General features: G+C 36.3%; 2 protein-coding genes and 1 long non-coding RNA gene across 3 annotated transcripts in view; 2 read left to right on the forward strand and 1 right to left on the reverse strand.

Annotated features, from left to right (window-relative positions):
- LOC309474915 (uncharacterized protein) overlaps positions 1–21,738 on the forward strand; it is a gene marked incomplete at its 5' end in the record, with an annotated part of 31,064 nt that extends 9,326 nt beyond the window's left edge. The window contains 4 exons of the mRNA XM_082137534.1: positions 2,922–3,236; positions 19,129–19,263; positions 20,184–20,217; positions 21,031–21,738. Of these exons, the coding sequence (XP_081993660.1) occupies positions 2,922–3,236; positions 19,129–19,263; positions 20,184–20,217; positions 21,031–21,043 (497 nt within the window). The 3' untranslated portion in view covers positions 21,044–21,738. The remainder of the gene's footprint in view (positions 1–2,921; positions 3,237–19,128; positions 19,264–20,183; positions 20,218–21,030) is intronic.
- The window catches only part of LOC309475590 (uncharacterized protein), a 335,445-nt gene that overhangs the window by 128,854 nt on the left and 183,443 nt on the right, over positions 1–23,148 (reverse strand). The gene's annotated exons all lie outside the window — the stretch shown is intronic.
- On the forward strand, positions 8,681–19,033 carry LOC309475728. Its single transcript, XR_014197818.1, has 2 exons — positions 8,681–11,205; positions 18,255–19,033. It is a non-coding gene; the product is annotated as an uncharacterized lncRNA (long non-coding RNA).

Consider the following 23,148-nt stretch of genomic DNA (forward strand, 5'->3'; position numbering starts at 1 on the left):
CTTATGTTTTCTTCAGTGCTCGATGTTGTCCGGCTGTAAATTGGGTTGGAAAGATTGGTTACAAAAAGCTTTGTAGAGTAAACAGTGTAAGCTTTTGATTTATTTATTTAAAATTTCAAAAATATGCATCTAGTATGTTCTCAAGACATTTAACAAACAATGCTGCAATATCTACACAAAAATAATTTAAGTAAATAAAAATGAAAGGGAATCACAAACAATAAATTAATTTAGCCCCTCATGTCATGCGGAGGACAGTAGAAATTCGGCTACAATGTTCTTCCAAAAGCCGCTTGCAGTTTTGTTTTTAACCGCTAGAGCGCTAAAAGTTACATAGTGTACCTTTACAAATTTGCTGTTATGGAGTTCCGGTTGTTTATAAGGTGCCAATCCTTGGAATTACAGTTTTTCTCAATTGCTTAACCACATTTCTTGAAACTATGCCTCGTATTCTCAAAACTGTAAACACAAATCCATAACGTCTCACCCAATTCACCAAACATCCTATTTTCAGGTCAAAATGAAGCTCTACACTCAAAACCATTCACTCTTGCTGAAAAACCAAACTTTGCCCTCAGACAGGAGGACACACAAGCCCTCATAATCACACACACTGCAACATAGTCTTACACACTGGTGCAATAAATTCAAAACAACATTTCCAAAACGGGTTTTGTTGCTTGTGTGACCATCATATGACAGTAAAAGAGCACACACAAACCTTATTCTAATATGGAATTGTATTGGAATGGTAAAGAGTGTTGGGACGTGACAGGAGGGCCTCCACTCAAGGAGACAATATGATGAACACGTCTAAGAGTGTTCCACGTATACTTGAAAATACCATCATTGGCCTAGAAAGATAAGATTCTGGGAGTCAAGACTATAGAGGAGAAAGGATACCCTCCCTTCACTGTCACACTCTGTAGTCACTCTCTGTGACTGTACGAATGTTGGCCTTTTCTTGCAAGAAAATACACCTCATCAAATACTATTGGAAATGTATGTCTTTTATTCAGTGATAGAATTCTCCCTGAAGGTTCTCGAGGCGATGGTAAAGCATCTAAAGGTAAAGGATCTGATTGATGTGTGTTAAATTTTGACTCTTAGTGTTTCCAGTTGGGTAATTGTGTGCTAACTGAGCTGAAGCTGTGCTGACTTGAGTGAACAATATTGAATGCAAGTGCTTTATACATGACAACTTGGTGTAGGCAATGAGAAATGAAGGGATTTGTGTGTAGAGTTTTGCAGTGACAGTTCAACAAATCTGACTCATGTGTCAAAACAGGGAATAGTGTTTATAGTTTAGGGAAATGGGTGTGCTTTTTGATAAATGGCATTATGGTTTTGAAATTTTAGTTCAAAAGTCTGGTTATAGTGTTTAAGCAATCGAGAAAAACTGTAATACATTAAAATTATTATTCTTTTAATATAAAAATGTCTCCGATAATTCTAACACTGTTCTTATATTGTAATAATGTGGCTCAATAGAGCATTTTGATGTTTGTAAACAGAGGCGTGTTTTGTGGGCGGAGCCTATCTGATGGCAATCTATGGCTTGTTTCTGTCACGAAAAAAATTTAAAATAAAAAAAACTCACAGACAATTGTCAGAAAAAATTGTCAGTCAAAATTTGTTTTCTTTATTTATATTTTTATACTCTGGCAGGAACAAGCTTCCATAGCAGTCAGATGTGAGCCTCAATATTTACAACATGGATCATCCGGTTGCCTTCTGCAATTATTTGAATGTTTTGCCAGCAGCAGACAGGTTCACTTACACTAATTATAGCAATAATCACCCGTTAGCAATGGGGTGAGTTTTTCTGACCCGCGTACTCACTGTCAGGTCTATTGGTCAAGGATTGAACTACTGTAAATTGCCAAAATTACAGTGGCCGGACATCTTCATATTCCTTGTGGAAAAACTCTGCATCTATACGCAAGAAAAGCAAGACATTCAAATTTGACACATATAATTTTGTACCCATTTTCCTACACTTGTTACTACAGTTTTTCTGCCACCATAGTACATGCGCAACTGCAGTGCTGTAACTGTCACGTCTACTTCTGTATAATTAGTATTTTTTTAAGGTTTCTTCACAGTTTTTAACATTTGATGCTATTAAAGACCTTTTTAAGCAACAATATTATACTATACCTATGCAAAATATCATGTTGGGACTGGGTGCATTCATGGGTTTGTTTTAATTAAAATGTACAAAATGTCAAAACTGATTTAAGAAAATGAAACTCAAATACATAGATCAGCTTTTGCAAGAGGTGAGAACAAACAATAGGATCTGCAGTGTTTAACCAGAGTTCATCACACTCATCTTTACATTTGCAGAAGCAGAGAGGGCAAAGAGAGTGTGTCTCCAAGATGTCTGTTAAACAGCGCTTCGTCTGAAAAACAATTTGTTGTACAATGTGTAGACAATGTTTAAAATGTCTGATAAACATTTAAAAAAAAAGCTCTTTTACGTGCATAATCATAATCACCATACATTTTTTCACTTATGACAGGAAACATCTTATGGCAAGCTCTCACTCACTACACACTTTTGTTTTTGGTTTGAATTTAAAAAATGTTGAATTTATTGCACCAGTGTGTTAGACTATGTTGTAGTGTGTGTGATTTTGAGGGCTTGTGTGTCCTGTCTGAGGGCAAAGTTTGGTTTTTCAGCAAGAGTGAATGGTTTTGAGTGTAGAGCTTCATTTTGACCTGAAAATATGATGTTTGGGGAACGGGGTGAGACGTTATGGATTTGTGTTTACTGTTTTGAGAATATGAGGCTTAGTTTCAAGAAATGTGTTTAAGCAATCGAGAAAAACTGTAAAAAAGTATTATTCATATGTGTAATCATATGTTCTTCATATGTGTAATCATATGTTCTTCATATGTGTTTGTTGCTGTGACAGGTGAAATGACGCCAGTATCAGTGAAGAAGGGAGAATATATTACTCTAGACACTGGTCTAATTGAAATAAAGGGATATGATCTGATAATGTGGAAGTTTGAAGACCATCTCATTGCTGAACTCAATAAAAGGGCCAATGGCTTCGTAAAATATGACACCAGAGCTGGTGGGAGATTCAAAGGCAGAATGCAGCTGCATTCTCAGATTGTATCTCTCTTCATCAGTGACTCCAAAACCACAGACTCTGGAGATTATTATCTGAACATGAGCAGCAGCTCACACACCGTTCAGAGGAACATCAGTGTTACTGTCAGTGGTGAGTAGATCAGATCTTTCAGTATCAGTATCTTATTTACATCTGTGCTCTGTGAACAATTTAGATATGAAATCAACATAAACATCTAACTGATGAAGGACATCTGACAAACAAAACATGTTAAACAAGAAATAGTTTGCAAGAAATTAGACATTTGTAGAGGAAATTTACATTATTTCACATTATTGTCTCATAGACCTTAGATTAGTGTTTCAAATATTTGTCATTAGAGAAACAGGGTTTACATATTTCAGTGAGAACAGAATCTGTCACAGAAAAGCTTCAGGGTTTTTTTTTTGTTTTGTTTTTTAATGTTGGCATGTATGATTCTCTCTGAATCAGCTTAATTATTTATTTTTTGTCTTTTACCATCCTTTGCTTTTTTCTTTGACAGAAGTAATTGTAGTTATGGATCAGACACATTCACACTAATGTCTGTCTTTATCCTTTTTCTTTAATACATCAGAAAAATTTTTCTTATCCTCTTTTCGATGTTTATGTATTATTCAGTATTATTAGTTTTTCAGATATTCCTCTTTAAAAGAAAAAAGTATCAGCTCTATGAAAAGTGACCCTCATTTTGTTTTTGACACTGAAAACGTGTACAATTTACAAATTTCTCATGGAGACACATTGAGATCCCCATATCTCTGGAAATGAACCATGTTGGGCCTTAAAAATGAAGATACTAAAAGAAAAGTTTAAGAACCAGAACCTAAAAGGATATTAAGATATCTTTAATACTTTTTGAGTTACAGGCACGCAAACTTCGGGCAAAAAAACACAAGTGCTGAGCGGTCACCATTGGCCTATAATGCAGCAAAGACTGTGAAAGTCAACAGATTTTACTAATAGACCTATTTTATTTTTACACAGAGATAATGCTGCCATCTTTCTAAAGTCATTTTTACCTCCCTGTAATTTATGGAGCGTATACAAAATGATTTGACTTTGAATTGTGTAAATTTCATTATTGACAAGTGTAATCTAACAAAATAATGTGGAATTTAAAATAGTTCTGAATTACACTTCTTTATACATATATTGAACATTTGAAATTTAACAAATTGAAATGTTTTTATGGCTGAATTTTATAGACATTTATTTTCAAACAGCTGTTTTTTTTTTTTCTTCTAAATACTGAAAATACAGATTTAAAGTTTTCAAGAAGAAGAAATTTGGAATTCAAATTCAGTTTTCTAAAACATTCAAGATGCAAAAACAGGTCACAGGTCATCCACAGGGAAGAGTAGAAGATCTCAGAAAAGTTCAACGGAGCATTTTGGCCAATTATAGAGCTGCACTGCAGTAGTCTCCCATTTTAATGGTTAAATTAAATGTTAGTTATCAAAAAGCATGTGTAATTAATTGAAATCATGAAACGTATACAATTTAACAATAATTTATTACAATTTTAAAATAAATTACATTTTTAGGGCACTATGAAATATTTTTATTTATTTTTACCAAATTCTTTTTTTTTTATTACATTTTATTGGTTTAAATTGTAATGATCAATTATTTAAAATTTAGGCCTAATGATTTAAGCAAAACTTTTTTCAAATGTTAAACCAAGCTTTTACTCTGACGGGTTGCCGTGTAGACCTTCGAGTCTGTGTTTTTATGATAAGAAGATATAACCAATTATTTCTCAAATCAAGCTAAAATGCTGCTAAAGTGACTCTCAGGGGTGCGTTTCCCGTACAACTATATAGCTCGCTGCTTAACTACCATAGTACGATGCATCGTTGGAGAAATCAACTAGCTAGTCACGACTGTTTCCCGAAACCGTATGTCGCAAAGTATCGTTCAACCACGTTGGTTTATGACGTCTCGCATGTGGTGGACTAATAACTTATTTTAATTAATCTGTTTGAGATCGAATTAACACTAGATATTTGTCATATAAGTTACAGACATGGCATCTGAAGACCATTTCTAATTTTTCTCAGTTATTTTGCTTTATTACCAGACTCAATATTTGGCTCGTTCTTACATAGTAGAGCACGTTCGCACATGCGCAGTCTTCAAAAACGGTGCTTTAAATCTCTTGACAAACTAAAAGACGTAAATTACATTTGTATGTATTCTAAATAAATAACACGGGTTGTACTGAATGTCAGCTTGCTTATTTTGCTAAAGATAAGGATTTATTCAGTCTACATCTCATGTAAACTAGAAACTATGCTTCTAACCACAGCTCGAGAGCTGTCGTTCCAACCACACAAGTTTGCGATGCTGTTTGCGAACGTTCGTTGGAACGATGGTTTCGGGAAACACCAAATCGTTGAACTATGCTGATAACGACGGAACTTGCGACCATAGTTGGCTAACGATGCTTTCGGGAAACGCACCCCAGAGCGGCTGTGTAGATGCAGTTCATCCATTAATGTCCTCATATATGTTGAAAACATCCCAACCATCATGCATGCTTCAGTGTTTGTGTGTGTGTGTGTGGGAGTGTGAGTGTGTGGTAGCCTAAATGAATCCACACGTCTGCGCCTTTTTAAAATAATTGCGCCAAAACTAAAATGTGTTAGGTTGTGCCCCGCTCTCCCCTACTTATCAGTTGTATTTCCCATTTGAGCTTTAGAAATGCTTGGGAAATTGTAGCTTGTGTGGATGCTACCGCACTACTTTATCAAAAAAGAGCTTCTCTACTGAAAAGCTATTTGATTCAGAAAACAGCAACGCTACTGAGAAATGTAGTAAAACAAAATTTAAAATTATGTGGAATTAACACAAAACCAAAATGTGTTAGGTTGTGCCCCATATAATGTCCTATATGTGTCAGGTTCTGGAAGAGAGAGGACCCAGAACGAATGTGAAGGGAAGTTTTATTAACAATACTGTAGACAGGGCACAACAAGGAGAGTGAGGTGTGAAACACAGTTCAAACAGTAGGGCAGGGCAGATGACACGACGACAAGCAGGAAGGATGATCACTGAAACCAGAACTGGGGTGACGAAGAGCTTGAAGACCGCAGAGGAAGAGGCAGCACCAGGTGGGATGATGGTGTGGAAGACAAACAGGAACGCAAGGAGGAACCAGAGGCCTGATGAACTCTTCAATGTGAGAGGTGCTACAGTCTTGCTGTCAGACAGTGGGGGTCAATGGCCAGTAAATCTCAGGATGCAAGGCAGGGCAGGAACAAACACAAGACTCACAATGAACAAGAGAAGACAAGATAAACAGACAAGCCACAAGAGTATAATTAAATAGGCAAATAAAGAAAAACTAAAACAGAAAAAAAAGACTAGAGAGGAAAAGGAAAAGAGCTAGGAATAAAATGAATGGAACTTGCAATAAAAAAAATAAAAACACTTATTGGGACTGTCACTTTTGAGAAAAATCAAATTCAAATGGGTATCAAATATCAAGAAATGTATTCGAATATATTCAAATATCTATATTCGATGACGATGTTTCACGTCATGTTCAAATGCATGTTCGAATATTGAATAAAAAGTGACAGCCCTAAAACTTATAGGGAACTAGAGACTGGAGAAGATAACCTAGAGAAGAAATAAAACTAAAAGAGAAAAAAAAAAAAACCTAACTAGAACAAGAAGGAAAAGCAAAAGGACACACTACTGCTAGAAACGATCAAATACTCAACTAGAACAGGAACTAAGTTTAACCATACAAAGGCAGGCAAGCAAACAAGACTGCACACAAAACAAACCAGCAAAGACATGAGGGAAAGAGGCACACTATAAAGGGACCAGAGCACATGAGGATCAGGTGAGCACAGTTAGTGAAATGAGGACTAGACGTGGACTAAGCAAGGGGGTGTACTAAAGGAAAACAAAGAGGCAGGACAAGAGGAGCACATGGCAAACACAAAGACACAGCCATGTGCTCAGACACAAGACAAACAAGGAAACATTAAACAGTGACAAAACAGACAAAACTGTCAGGGCGAGACCCTGACAATATGAGGACATTAATGGATGAACTTCATCTACACAGCCGCTCTGAGAGTCACTTTAGCAGCATTTTAGCTTGATTTGAGAAATAATCATTCGTCATATCGTCATATCATAAAAACACTCAAAGGTCTACACAGCAAAAGGTCAAAATAAAAGGTTGGTTTATCCTTTGAAGAAAGTTTTGCTTAAATCATTAGGCCTTGTGTTTTTCTGGCAAAAAACACAAGTGCTTTTTCCTTTTTTTGAGCGGTCACCATTGGCCTATAATGCAGCAAAGACTGTGAAAGTCAACAGATTTTACTAATAGACCTATTTTATTTTTACACAGAGATAATGCTGCCATCTTTCTAAAGGCATTTTTTGGCTTTAATCTGCATTTCCGTGCACTCGGGGGATCATAGCAATGGTAAAGAGTGTGGTCAAGTTAGTTATATATTTTACGCTCGTTTTACATTCGCAAAACCTCCCATTACATTCTCCTTGTACAATATTATCCAAATATTTTACATGCGACACTCCGAATATTATTCTTCATATAGCCCAAGGCTTGTATTGGGAAGTACACATTCAATACTTTTTAATTATACAGATTCAATTATACAAATAAGTCTATAAAACTCGACCGTTTGACCTAAAGGCCTAAACCAGCAGTAAAATAATATTATTCCTGTTAAAGACTGGTAAGTTTGTGACTGTGAGATCCACGTACACAGTTTGTATGTATGACTCTCTGCGATATTGGTATCCGAATGAATTAACTAGGAAAATCCAACATTGAGATAAATTACTATATAAATGGAAAATAATATATTGTCTTTTTAACCTAAATTCAAAGTCTTTATAAATTTGATTCAGATAGTAATTTAATTGGAATTCACTTAATTTGCATACTTACACAATAGTTCACAGTTATGACAGAAAGTGCAGGAAACCTTCAGCCACTCCATTGGATGCCATCGCTGGGCCAGTGTGTGGCCCTTACAGTATAAAGGCCCTTGAAGTGCTTATGAATGGTTGCTTTGAAGGGCCTGAAACAAACATTATAGTGTTCAGCTGATGGAAGCTTTGCTGTCTAGATTCTTTGTCCTGCATCAGACGCTCTCTGTGGCTTGATAACGTTTTTTTTTTTTTTACAATCCTTACAAAGGATTTTGCTGTTGTTAAAACACTGGACATTAATTTGAGCTTAAATTGTAATAACGAAAAAGAAAGAAAAAATTGTAATAAAGAAGCAGTTTAATTTATTTAACAATTAAATGAGCTTTTCTTTACTGGTGCACTGTTCCACTACTGACCTATCCATTTTATTAATTAAGCCAATATATATCAAATATTTATTGATTATAAAATATAATAAGAAAAATAATGTTTTTAATAAGAGCCATTTGAAATTTTGACAGTTTTGGTTTGGATTATTGGTGTTAAAGTGGATATTGGCAACAAAATCATATGTAACAATTTCAGATTAGGCAGGAAGTCACTTTGTTGTCAATCAAATCAAATACGAGAAACCCTGTAGACCATTATGACTGTGTGTCAAGGTCATTTTTAAAAACAATATTACTTTTTATTTTGTTCAGGTCCAATGAAGTAACCCTATAAAACTATATTTATGCCTATTTATGCCCAAAAATACATGATGTTTGTAAGAAATATATTTAACACGAGGTGCAAAGGAAATATTTGAGTTATTTTGCCTCTAGGGCTGCAGAATAAGCTTTTACTCACTGCAGGTTAAGTTACCTTTGCACAATAAACAATTCTGTGATTATTTATTTATTGATTGATTAATAATAATTAATAATAATAAATTATTTGTGGCAACTGTAATTATGTTCTCAAATATTTCTTGATTGATTAATTGTGGCATTTTAGACTTGATATTACTTCACATTATTATTGACCACTTGACATTATTATTAGATTTTTGTTTGTAGAAAATATGACTTTTTTGACCAAACATTTCTGCTACTGCAGTGATACTGAAAGTCCATGTTTTAGCTGACAAAACTCAGTTGCATATGTTCTGAAATTACTGACAGTGTTAAAAAAGTTAAATCTCTGAGAAACTGTTTCTGTATTTTCTTCAGAAATGAGTCCAATCCAGTTTGTGTCAGTGAAAGAGGGAGAACCTGTCACTCTTTACTCTGATAATGAAATACAGAGAGATGATCAGATACAGTGGATGTTTGATAAGATCCATAAATAAAGTCTGTGCAAGATATACACTCACCTAAAGGATTATTAGGAACACCATACTAATACTGAGTTTGACCCCCTTTCGCCTTCAGAACTGCCTTAATTCTACGTGGCATTGATTCAACAAGGTGCTGAAAGCATTCTTTAGAAATGTTGGCCCATATTGATAGGATAGCATCTTGCAGTTGATGGAGATTTGTGGGATGCACATCCAGGGCACGAAGCTCCTGTTCCACCACATCCCAAAGATGCTCTATTGGGTTGAGATCTGGTGACTGTGGGGGGCATTTTAGTACAGTGAACTCATTGTCATGTTCAAGAAACCAATTTGAAATGATTCGAGCTTTGTGACATGGTGCATTATCCTGCTGGAAGTAGCCATCAGAGGATGGGTACATGGTGGTCATAAAGGGATGGACATGGTCAGAAACAATGCTCAGGTAGGCCGTGGCATTTAAACGATGCCCAATTGGCACTAAGGGGCCTAAAGTGTGCCAAGAAAACATCCCCCACACCATTACACCACCACCACCAGCCTGCACAGTGGTAACAAGGCATGATGGATCCATGTTCTCATTCTGTTTACGCCAAATTCTGACTCTACCATCTGAATGTCTCAACATAAATCGAGACTCATCAGACCAGGCAACATTTTTACAGTCTTCAACTGTCCAATTTTGGTGAGCTTGTGCAAATTGTAGCCTCTCTTTCCTATTTGTAGTGGAGATGAGTGGTACCCGGTGGGGTCTTCTGCTGTTGTAGCCCATCCGCCTCAAGGTTGTGCGTGTTGTGGCTTCACAAATGCTTTGCTGCATACCTCGGTTGTAACGAGTGGTTATTTCAGTCAAAGTTGCTCTTCTATCAGCTTGAATCAGTCGGCCCATTCTCCTCTGACCTCTAGCATCAACAAGGCATTTTCGCCCACAGGACTGCCGCATACTGGATGTTTTTCCCTTTTCACACCATTCTTTGTAAACCCTAGAAATGGTTGTGCGTGAAAATCCCAGTAACTGAGCAGATTGTGAAATACTCAGACCGGCCCGTCTGGCACCAACAACCATGCCACGCTCAAAATTGCTTAAATCACCTTTCTTTCCCATTCTGACATTCAGTTTGGAGTTCAGGAGATTGTCTTGACCAGGACCACACCCCTAAATGCATTGAAGCAACTGCCATGTGATTGGTTGATTAGATAATTGCATTAATGAGAAATTTAACAGGTGTTCCTAATAATCCTTTAGGTGAGTGTAAAACTTGAAATTAACATTATTTCACAGGAAAATTGTCACACAGAATCTGCTTATTTTATATCATATATAATTTGCTTATTTAAAAGAAAACCCACAAACTTCATCTTAAAGATAAATTTGGCCACTGGTAAAGATGCTAGACTACGTTAGTTGTGTTTGTTGTCACTTGATTTTTCAGAGCTCATTTTGTATTGCTTTCATTTTGTTTTCATTTTTGTTGAGGGTTTGTTTTAAATGTTGAGGTCCATGTGTGTTTGTATGAGAAGGTTGAGGATACATTCACAGGCATGTCATAACATGATTAAGTTAGCTTATGACCAGTTTGTTAAATAAAATAAGACGTATCTAGTTTTGCCATGCTGCTTGCTTGCAATATACAGTAAAGTGGATTATTAGTTATGCTCTGCTCAGTTATTATGGACCATCTCATCTCCCCCGGCCCTGAATACAGCTGTTCCTCTAAATTAACAATATTCATTCCACAAATAACATGTTTGTGGTGAGCTTAAAATTCAGGTACATTTGTGACTTTTAAGGTGTCATTAATGTATGTAGTCAGCAGAGACCGGAGGAGAAGAGCGCTGTGTGTTTTATAGCAGCAGTGATGAGGTGCCAATGCAATGACACACTTCATCACTGCCAGCAGAACACATCTCATGATCGCTCCAGCAGGGCCGGCCCGAGGCATAAGCGAACTAAGCGGCTGCTTGGGGCCCCCTCGCCACCAGGGGGCCCCCAATCGAGTTTTTTTTTTTTTTTTTTACATATTAATTAACCTTAAGCTCTGCAACATATTTTGGATTTTTTTGAGAAATAGGCATACCTGAATTTAAAAGGGCGTCCTACCCACATACATTGGAGTAAATAGATAAAAATGGTCTCATTTTACAGAAAACACTCTGAATTTTAACACAGTGGTGGAATATTGCATATATTATATTGTATATATTCACAATTTTATGATAAACACATATAAAAAGTCATTTTTTGATACAGTTTTTAATTAATTTTTTATATATAAAAAAAAAAATTAAAAAAAATTTTTTTCTATGTCCCTTCAGAAAGTTTCTTTTGATTCCACTAGGTGGCAGTAAACAGGGGTAAAAAATTTTTTTTTGATATCTCCTTCTAAAAAAAAGTTATTAAGATTTAACTGAAAGGAGTCACTAGCGTCTCCAAATCTACTTTTACAGTCTCCATTTTTGATTGTTAGAAGAATTGGGCATACCTGAATTTAAAAGGGCGCTCTTCTCACATACATTGGAGTAAATGGATAAAAATGGTCTCATTTTACAGAAAACACTCTACATTTTAACACAGTGGTGGAATATTGATATATTTTATTGTATTTATTCACAATTGTATGATAAATAAGGATAAAAAGTCCGATTTTGTTTGATTTTTAAATAAAGGTTTTATTTGAGAGTCTGTAATTTAGGACCTGTTTGGTGTATTTCCCTGTGGAAGGTTTCTTTTGAATCCTCTATGTGGCAGTGAATAGAGAAAAAAAGAATTATCTTTCTATCACCTTCTTAACAAAAGTTATTGAGATTTAATTGAAAGGAGTCACTAGCGTCTCCAAGTCTACTTTTACATTTCCATTTTTGATTGTTAGAAGAATTGGGCATACCTGAATTTAAAAGGGCGCCCTTCTCACATACATTGGAGTAAATGGATAAAAATGGTCTCATTTTACAGAAAACACTCTACATTTTAACCCAGAGGTGGAATATTTCATATATTTTAATGTATTTATTCACAATTCTATGATAAACAAGGATAAAAAGTCAGATATTGATTAATAAAAAAAAAAAGGTTTTATTTGAGAGTCTGTAATTTAGGACCTGTTTGGTGTATTTCCCTGTGGAAGGTTTCTTTTGAATCCTCTATGTGGCAGTGAATAGAGAAAAAAAGAATTATCTTTCTATCACCTTCTTAACAAAAGTTATTAAGATTTAACTGAAAGGAGTCACTAGCGTCTCCAAGTCTACTTTTACAGTCTCCATTTTTGATTGTTAGAAGAATTGGGCATACCTGAATTTAAAAGGGCGCCCTTCTCACATACATTGGAGTAAATGGATAAAAATGGTCTCATTTTACAGAAAACACTCTACATTTTAACCCAGTGGTGGATTATGTCATATATTTTATTGTATTTATTCACAATTTTATGATAAACAAGGATAAAAAGTCAGATAGTGATTATTTTTTTTTTTTAAGTTTTTATTTGAGAGTCTGTAATTTAGGACTTGTTTGGTGTATTTCCCTGTGGAAGGTTTCTTTTGAATCCTCTATGTGGCAGTGAATAGAGAAAAAAAGAATTATCTTTCTATCACCTTCTTAACAAAAGTTATTGAGATTTAATTGAAGAAAGGCAATGTCTTCTCTGAAGTCTCCACGTTTACTCCATAAACCCAAATTATTCAAAGTGCAAAAACAGGCTTATTACCTGTAAAATACTATTTTTACCATGTTACATTTGACAAGAGAATAAACACTTTATCACCTAACTTAACCCATGTCATGTAATATATTAACAAAATGATGAAAAGTAGCAGAAAGTAGCAGTTCTTGTATTTTATTATACACAAAGATAATAAACTCCAAGAAAATAAATTAAATGTTTTAGAGGAAAAGGTGCAAAAAACAGTGCAAAACACAATATACAAATCTAAGATATAAAATAACTATATACAGCACACAGTAACTATAAAAAGTCAACAAGTTACTATAGAAGAAAAGAAAAAAGCACAACTTGTAGTTTTGCAATTGTTGACGGAACTGCACATTATGCAGACGAGTGTCCATCAGTGTGCCATTTTCTAAAACAGTTTCTAGATGGCACCAAGCACAAGGGTACATTGCACTTTGTACAGTACAATGGAGTCTTTACTTTGAGGCCTGAAAGTTTGCACAAAGCACAAATTCTCCTCCCACTTGCGGCATCTGACCCAAAGTACTCCGGACAACATTGCTCACCTGCTGATGTGGACGGCTCTGGGGCATGCGCTGTGGACGGCTCCGGGGCATGCGCTGTGGACGGCTCCGGGGCATCTGAGGTGCTGGATTGTGTAGCCAGCTCAGACACAAGCCTCTCCCTAAATTCCTTCTGGCTGAGAGGACTTTTGTTCTGGGACTTGCAGTGGTGCTGGTGCAGAATGAAACAGTTTACTACTGCAATGTCAACAAAATGAAAAAAAAAAGTCTTGTACCATTTTTTCGTTTTGTGCAGGACATTATAGTACCCGATGAGGGCATCTGACAGATCCACACCTCCCATGTGTCTATTGTAGTCTTTCACTGCTGCTGGAATCGGGACTCTGTGCCTTTCCCATACACCTTCGGGACTCTTGACACGCCTTAGGACCTCATCACCACCATATGCCTTGTGCATTGTTGAACACATAGTCACCTCTCTTGTGTCCATCCACTTTACAAAGAGAAGCTTCCCGTCTCTAAGCCATCGAATGGTTCCCCTTTGGGCTCTGCGGCTGATGTCATTCGCCTTGGTTTTGGGGAAGCCCCGCCGGTTGGTCCGTATAGTGCCACACGCCAGAGTCTTCTTGGCAAGCAAGTCCATAAAAAGGCATGGGCTCGTATAGAAATTGTCCATAAAAAGCTGGTAGCCTTTGCCGAGAAGTGACAGATCCAGAAGCTGCATAACAGAATCATAACTGAGCCCTTTTCCAGTGGGCAGTGAAGATTTGCCTTCATAAACGAAGAAGTTCCATGTGTAACCACAGGCAGAATCAGCCAGCACGAAAAGTTTGTAGCCCCACTTGGTCGGCTTGTCTTTCATGTACTGCTTGATGCCGATTCGCGCCCTTGAAGCCACCATCCTCTCATCCACTGCTAGCTGTCTGTCTGGATGGAAATAGGTTTTGCATGCCAAGACGATGTCATTGTACAGGGGCTTGATCTTGTGAAGTCTGTCGTAGGCTTCAGTTCCCACTTTTCTCGAGTTGTCTCGATCATCCTCAGGATTGCTAAGATGCAGGTTCCAAGAAATGGCCTGAAATCTGGACCTTGACATGACCGATTTTGGGAATGGTAGGCGATACATTTCTTTACCAGACCAATAATCGACAATGTTTTTTGCACCGAGGAGCCCCATGTAGATGACAAGTGCGATGTACTGATACAGTTCGTGTGCATTCAAAGGCAACCAAAGGAAACGTTTTCCAGCCTCCGCCCTCATTTGTGCAAAGGTGTTGGTGTTTTTCACAATGGTGTCCACCACAGAGCCTGTAAAGAAGAGTTGAAAGAGCTGCAGAGGGGAATAGATCCTGTCCATTACAAGCTGCGCTCCTGGGTTTCTTTTTGGAAGGAAATTTGGTAGGGCTGGAACTTCATCCTCCACACTGCAGTCATTCCACCTTTCTGTGCCACCATCCTCTGACATCACACTTGCTGACCTTTTTGTCCCCCGTACAGAATGAGACCTCCCTCTGTTTTTCTTGCTGGGAGTTCCAGCTCTCTGTGGCCTCACAGAATCACCAACAGAGGGTGTCGGGGTCTTGGAGGTGTGAGGTGGGCAAACAACCTCCTTGCTGCTGGTGCATGGCAGATCTGGCTGCCATTCATCACCACTGTCCAGACTGCAAAGCAAAACAAATTTGTGAGAATATAAGTCGCTTTGGATAAAAGCGTCTGCCAAATGCATAAATGTAATTTATAAATCCACATTGCGATTCAAAAATGCATGCTAATATTACATGCACAAAAATAATTCACATATGCATATAACAGATACAAGAATATAATATATTTGTAAATCCACACAAGACAAATACATGTGCAAAAATGATTGAGCACCACTCATGCATGCACTGATTCAAATATGAATGTAACAGAGACATGTAGAATGCATTTCATGTATAGATAAAAAAAATATATATATATATATATATATATATATATATATATATATATATATATATATATGCACATATGCATAACAGTTCAAATAAGCTTGCTTTTTGACACACACACCAATGCAACTGATGAACAAATATGTGCACACATGATGCATCAATGCAAGTGATGCATGTGCTTTTACAGGTGCCCAGATGTGCTAAAATAATGTTACATGCAGATTTGTATTTTAGCAGGCATTTGTTCATCAGTTGTATCATGGATGCATGACACACAAGCATGCATCACTGCAATTGATGAACAACTCTTGCCCACATGCATGCAATCAAAGCAACTAATGATCAACGCGTGCAAAACTACAAATATGCATGTAACATTATTTTAGCACATTTGGGCGACAAACAGCACACAAAGCTTAGCAAAAAGCTACCAGGCTTATTTGAACTATGGCATGAATATATGCATGCCTGTGCACGCTTATTAGTGCAAAAATCATCTCAAATATGCATGCAACAGACATGCAAAAACAATTACGCGACGCACAAAAAAATACGCACATGCTAGCAATACCAACCATACTAATTTGAATTAGCGCGTGCATGGGTAGTGATATTTCTCGATTTCTGTTGCATGCATAATTTGTATTGTTGCATGCATAATTTGTATTGTTGCATGCATTTGTCCATGAAATACACAGATACAACGTTTATAAGCTCGAAATGTGTACTTACTCAAATTCAGGATCTTCGCCAGCATTAGGCAGCTTGTCTTACAGAATCGAAACTGGCATCACTGCAAGTTTCAGTGTCACTCTGCTCCTCCAAGACAAAAAACTTTCTTGAAGCCATTGTCCAAAGACAAAACACTCCAACCAGTTGTAAAAACCTCGCAATTACTCGAAAAATCACTGTCCAAACTCTCCAACTAACCCAAGCTCAACGCCAACTCATCTGCGATGATTTTTTGCCAGCCGCGAAAAAATCATAAATAAGACCCGCCTCCTCAACTTTCCAAAAGGATATCTCGGCCTGTGAATGGCCTAGAAGCATGATCTACGTGTCTCTGGATAGGTTAGAAGCTCAGCTTTTCAGACGTATGACGCAATACGTGATGACGTCATCGGAAATCGCAGCTAACAAAAAGAAACAAAACTAAGGATAATAAGGATTTTTGTCTGCAACGCATGTTTTCATCTGGACATCGCTGACATATTACAATGTCATTTGGCCATGCATGCTCACAGACATGTGAAAATACTCTCATTTTGAAGCAAACAACCTAAGGAACGAGCTGATATAGAGTTTGTGGCTAAAAGCTTCACTCAGAGTAAGTGATCCGAACAGGAATATGACTCATGTGTTTGCTTGTTCAAAAGAATCGATTCAGTTTTCGTAAATCTTTTGATAATAATGTTACTGTAAAGTGTTGGATCGGTGAAATAAACTGCACAGTGATATTCTTGAGAGTGAGAGCTTTCATTTGATATATGACTTGTCTATTTTTGGTGAGTTTATGTGATATAAATATTAAATTTAATATCGCTCATACCATTTTTTCAAGTGGGGGTCGTTGCGGGGGGGTCGAATTTAGACCGTATTATCTTCTTCTATGTAACATAAATGCAAAAGTGATGGAGTTTTCCTGAAAGCTGAGGTTCTAAGCTTTCAAACAATACCATATATATTTATGTTTGTGATGCACAACTTATAGATTTTTTAAAATGATTATGATGATGCAATATTGGACCCACCGGTGGGTCCGCGGGAGGCCGCAAGTGACATAAATGAATGAAAGGATTAATAATTCAAGACAAGAAAATTCTGATTTCATGATCAATATACCTGCCTACAACTACTGCTGTGTCTGCCAGTGTTTGAGTCATGTGCATAACCTCGCGTGCATAGACAATTTGTGCGCAGTCACGGTAATGTAATGTTAAGCCATGTCACAAAAAAATCGATTTGATCAATGATTTATCCTTTAAATGTAATGATATTCAGAACAGAACAAGAATAAAAAATAACTATAAACAAGCCAAAACTAAATAATTTAAAGCGAAAGTGAAAGTAAGCGGCGTTGGGCTCACGTATCTCTCTCATTAGAATCAAAATGTTTCAACATTCGCGATGGATTTGGATGGTAAACTATTCTTTATCATAGGCTTTGTACTTCACTCACGTTCCAATATCGACGGAAAAAAACATCCTCTTCACACGCGCAAAAATGTGCTTGGAAACATCACAGTGGAGCGGTGCTTACGCTGAATGGTATGAATCGTAGGCCTACTACTGACTATTTAAACAGAGCAGTGTAATTTTTATATGTTAAGTTGACTATTTTATTATTATATTTTATTACGGCTATAACGAACAGGCTGCGATGTCAAGATTGCAATGCTGGAATATGTTGTGTGTGTGTGTGTGTGTGTGTGAGGTGCGGGCGCGATCGAACAGTGGAAACATAAAAACATACTCCGTCAATTCATACAAGACATCATTCAAACTGCAAAGTGTTGCAAAACGTGTGACAGTTTGTTTTCAGAAGTTTCAAAGAGTTAGTAAAAGAGTAAAGAAAAAGTTTTAAAAAAATTCAAGTATCTATTTTTTATTAAGTATTTATTTTGTATTAATACATAACCTCATTGTATTAATTTATAATGTAACATTATAGCGTGACATTGTGTCAATAATCGTCAAGCACAGGTGACTCTGCGTGGTGGGAGGGGGCCCCCAAATCAAATTCTGCTTAGGGCCCCCAAAAGGCTCGGGCCAGCACTGCGCTCCAGTCAGGAGAATTGCTGCACGATGGTGATCCACAAGACAAAATACAGCAGGCCATAAACGTAAAGATGCCCAAACACACTTTATAATCAAATCCTTTGACAAAAATCAGCTTGTACAGTTTGAAATGGTAAAACCATAGATCTAGAGTTGAATATGAAGTCAGTATTGTGTTTGTTTGTGTCTCTGCTGGACACCTGTGTGAGTTTAAGGAGAACTGACTTCATACATCCACTAAAAACCACCAAAACGCAGCTGATCTTCTGATGTTCCTGTGCAGACAGAGAAAATATATATTCAGTTCAGACACTGAAGAGTTCAGAAATCCTCTGTGGAAATACACAGTGCAGATTAATATTACGAGAGGACTGTATCACTAACACTAAAGAGATTTCAAGTTTATAGTGGCATATACAGAAATAAACAAGCCATGCATTATTATTATTCATACAGTAATATATGTCACATAACGTCCATTCAGAGAGTGCAAATTAACTTCACAGTCTAGGGATCACCGGATACTGCAGTGTCTTGTAAAGTCTTTGCTTGTTCATACAATATGTATAAGGCCAGCAATGAATTGAAAGGTCAGTCAGGCTGTCAATCAACATATAATGTCTTCATTAATGTCAGAATAGCAAAACCAGCTACAGTAATTCATGTCTCTCTTTAACTCTTAGAGATCCCTATAGTGCTGATGTTTATAGTGTGTGTTATAGATCAGACACACTCACACTAATGTCTGTCTTTATCATTACAGTATCAGATCTTCACTCAGGTTATATAGTGCTGATGTTTATAGTGTGTGTTATAGATCAGACACATTCACACTAATATCTGTCTTTATCATTACAGTATCAGATAAACAAACTCCAGATCCAGGTGTGTCTCCAGGTGCTGTAGCAGGGATTGTTGGTGTTCTGCTGGTGGTGTTAGCTGGTGTTGTGATTTACTATCGCCGCAAAATCTCTAAACTACAAAGTCCTAAGGGTAAGTATCACCCACAGTTCACATAATTTGGAAATAAACCTGAGTAAAGTCTGAATACTGTTAAACAATAACAGATGAAGGGCAGACACTGATCTACTCAAACTGAACATAGTAACTGCAGATACGACAGTGTTTGATCTCAGCAACAATTGCACTATTTGCTGTGTCTGAGTATGATGTGCCTTCATTAATCTATAATGAAGATATTACATATTTCAAATATATTTTTAACACATTTCAAAGACACAATATTAATACAGAAACGTTAAAGACGGCTCTGATCTTGAGCTGTTTAACTTTAGACTGAAGAGTAAATAGTGCATCATATCCTGGACAGATCCTGAGATAGAGAGGTCACGCATTTCTTACAACTAAACTTAAAATAAGCTTTGGCATTTAAATAAGATTAATAAATGTTAATTGATTAAAAGCAAAATGGTACTTCTGCACGTCATACTGCGAACACAAATCTGCACACTGAACAATTTAAGAACGGTACAAGGCAAATGTTTAAAATTAGATAATGAAGATGTTTGGTCTAATGAGATTATTTAGCAACTTCAGCACAGACTAAAATTACTGGCAGAACACTTTCTCCATCCAATATGATCTGATCTGATTGTCTGGCTTTATTCGCCTTCTAAAAGTAGAAGCACACAGGTGTGTTTATCAGTACATCTGTTACAAGATACCAGATTGATACAGGAAGTGCTTTTGAGTATGAAATTATGATTTGCTACAGTTTTCAAAAGTAGTTTTCTCAACAAATCTGAGATGTGTCAATCTGAGTATATAGTAGCAGACTAGAAGAACTGTGATCGGCTGCTTTAGATGTCGGTCAGATTGATCTTCATATTCTTGTCTGCCAATGAAAATTATAGTTTTACAAAAGATTAAAATATGTGTTTGTTTCCTGCAAGGGACTGAAAATACTGCTCAGGATGGACAAACACTGTAAGATGTATGATATGGATTCATTCCTCTTGTTTATTCAGACATCATTACAACATTAACACCATTAATACGAATATAAAGATAAAGATGACCTTGATCTCTTTTTAATTGAGCTTTAGTCAGGTTTTCTTGGCTTCACTATAGAGAATTCTTACAAATACTTTTCTCTGTGTGACACACTGACCGTCATTCAGATATTAACCTATAATATACCTGTAATATATTTAATTTAAAAAAGTGAGCTAAGTTTATTCTATATGTAACATACTGTATATTCTATAACAACTTGCAGTTAAAAAGAAAGATTTGTTTAGTTTTCACAGATTCAATTATTGTGTTAAATATTTTGTATAATATATTAATTTTCCCTTTTGAGTAGATTCTTCACTGTTTGAAACACAATAAACTCGGAGTGACACTTTCAAATAAAATGAAGAAATCTATTATTAATGGATGCATTAATTAAATGTAAATCAGTCAACTAAAATTGACAAAAAATATGTTAAATGTATTTTTTTAAATTAATGCATTGATCAGTTTTTCAGTGCCACTCCTGATCAGTTAAGCGAGTAAATGTAACAATTACTGAAAATCTTAATTTTTTAAACAAACGGTTTAATTAATACAGCAGGAGCCCTGACTCTGTTGATAACACTCAGCATTAAATATTTATGTTAATATGGCTTCCTTAGTTAATTTAATAAACACCATTAATACAGTAAATTGAAATGCAATGCTGCATCAGTGTTATATGCAGACGTAAGACTGTTTCTTTCTCTTTTTAACTCTGATTCTTTCTTTGTTTTCTCACAGATGCGGAAAATAATGGAGCAAACGATTCTTTGAACTTAAGAGAATCTTAGGAGACTGGCCATCAGTGATGATTTATAGTCACTGTAACAATAGACACATTTACAGAGTTTGAAGTCAACCCATGTCTGCTTTTGAGATGTGAAACTAATAAGTGAAGACTTTTGTTTGATTTGGCATACATACAAAAATATGCTTTCATTCATTGTGAAGTTGATGTTATAGTCTGCTGTTTGCACTGATGCTGATGATACTGGTTTCTTGTTTTTAAGAGACAGTTTGACTGTTTAGTGTAATTTATCATGTTACACTCTGTGAGAAGGCTTGATTATTGTTACACATTTACAGAATATTGCAGAAATAATCTTATACCAAACTTAAAGTGTAAATGCTTTTATTCGTTTTATTTGAAGACTTACACTGTTACATTATCATTTTTGTTTTTATTCAATTTTTCATGCTTAATTTTTTTAATGATTACCTTCTTGAAAACCTTGTAAGAATATAGACACCACATTATGAGGACTGAAGTATTAAATGCTCTTAGTGTTTCTCTGATGTTCATACAGGAGTTATAGATAATTTTACTGTCAGAACATTTCATTCATTCAGCTTTTGCTTTTTTATAAATATTCTAGCATAAAACGCATCAGTTTTTTCAGTTCTCACTGTGGATGAGTATTAAGAGAATAAAAGCTTGTTTTGCCATAATTGTGTTGCATGTTTGTGTTCAAGTTAGATGCATAATAATGGATTTAAAGAATTGATCTATTTGAAATCAAATGAAATAAGGCATTTATACATGTACTACTGTACACCCAAGTGCTTTATCAATAATCAATACACTGTAATATAAATGCGTGCTGCACATTCCATGTTTATGAGTTTACCATGATTTAATGAACAGACAAAATATTTTGTTGTGACCAAAAGTGGATATCGATATCAGTCTAAAGCACAGGTGTCAAACTCAGTTCCTGGAGGGCCACAGCCCTACACAGTTTTGTTCCAACCCTGCTTCAACACACACACACACACACACACACACACACACACACACACACACACACACACACACACACACACACACACACACACACACACACATGTCTGGTTTACTATCTTTGTGGGGACTCTCCATAGACTTAATGGTTTTTATACTGTACAAACAGTATATTCTATCTCCTTACACTAACCCTACCCCTAAACCTACCCATCACAGAACACTTTCTGCATTTTTACATTTCCAAAAAAAACTCATTCTGTATGATTTATAAGCTTGTTTACCCATGGGGACCTCTATTTAGGTCCCCACTGTGACACGAGTCCCCATGAGTCTGTGTGCATTCAGGTTGAAGTCCCCACCGGGATAGAAAAACAGGTACACACACACACACACACACACACACACACACACACACACACACACACACACACACACACACACACACACACACACACACACACCTGCAGTTTTCAAATAAGCCTGAAGGACTTGATTAGCTGTTCAGGTGTGTTTAATTAGGGTTTAAGCTAAACTCTGCAGGGCTGTGGCCCACCAGGAACTGAGTTTGACTCAAAAAGCGTAAAACAACTGTAAATTTAATTTAATTTAAAAGTAATACAGTATAAAACACAAATGCCAATTATGATAATCAGCACATCATTTGTAAACAAACAGAATCCGAGAGTTTGATTATTGATCTGTGATTAAACATGTATAAACCACCTCCGTCATTTCAGATTTCTGTTGGAAAAGACAAACACAAAAGCTCAAAGGAGAAAAACAAACCTGATGTTTCTGATGCAAAAACTGCAGGAGCTCAAATTTAATAAATGACAGAAATTTGCAGCAAATTCATCGCTATATTATGGCTTATGAGTGAGTGTTTCTCACTCTGAATGATGGTCTTGTGTTTGTGTATAATGGAGGGTCTCTGTCTTTTATGTTCTTGGGACTTTTATTATGAAATGTTAGAAGACAAGAGCAGCTTTCATAACAGTGACAAAAAATAAAAGCAAGTGTGACTGTGGGGGGAAAAAACATGTTCAACATCAGATATCAGGACAAGAGCAAATACAGGGCTAAACAAGTCAGAGATTTAGCACAGGAAGCTGATG

The sequence above is a fragment of the Leuciscus leuciscus genome, assembly GCF_965113295.1.
Source record: "Leuciscus leuciscus genome assembly, chromosome: 15".
Taxonomy (NCBI): Eukaryota; Metazoa; Chordata; class Actinopteri; order Cypriniformes; family Leuciscidae; genus Leuciscus; species Leuciscus leuciscus.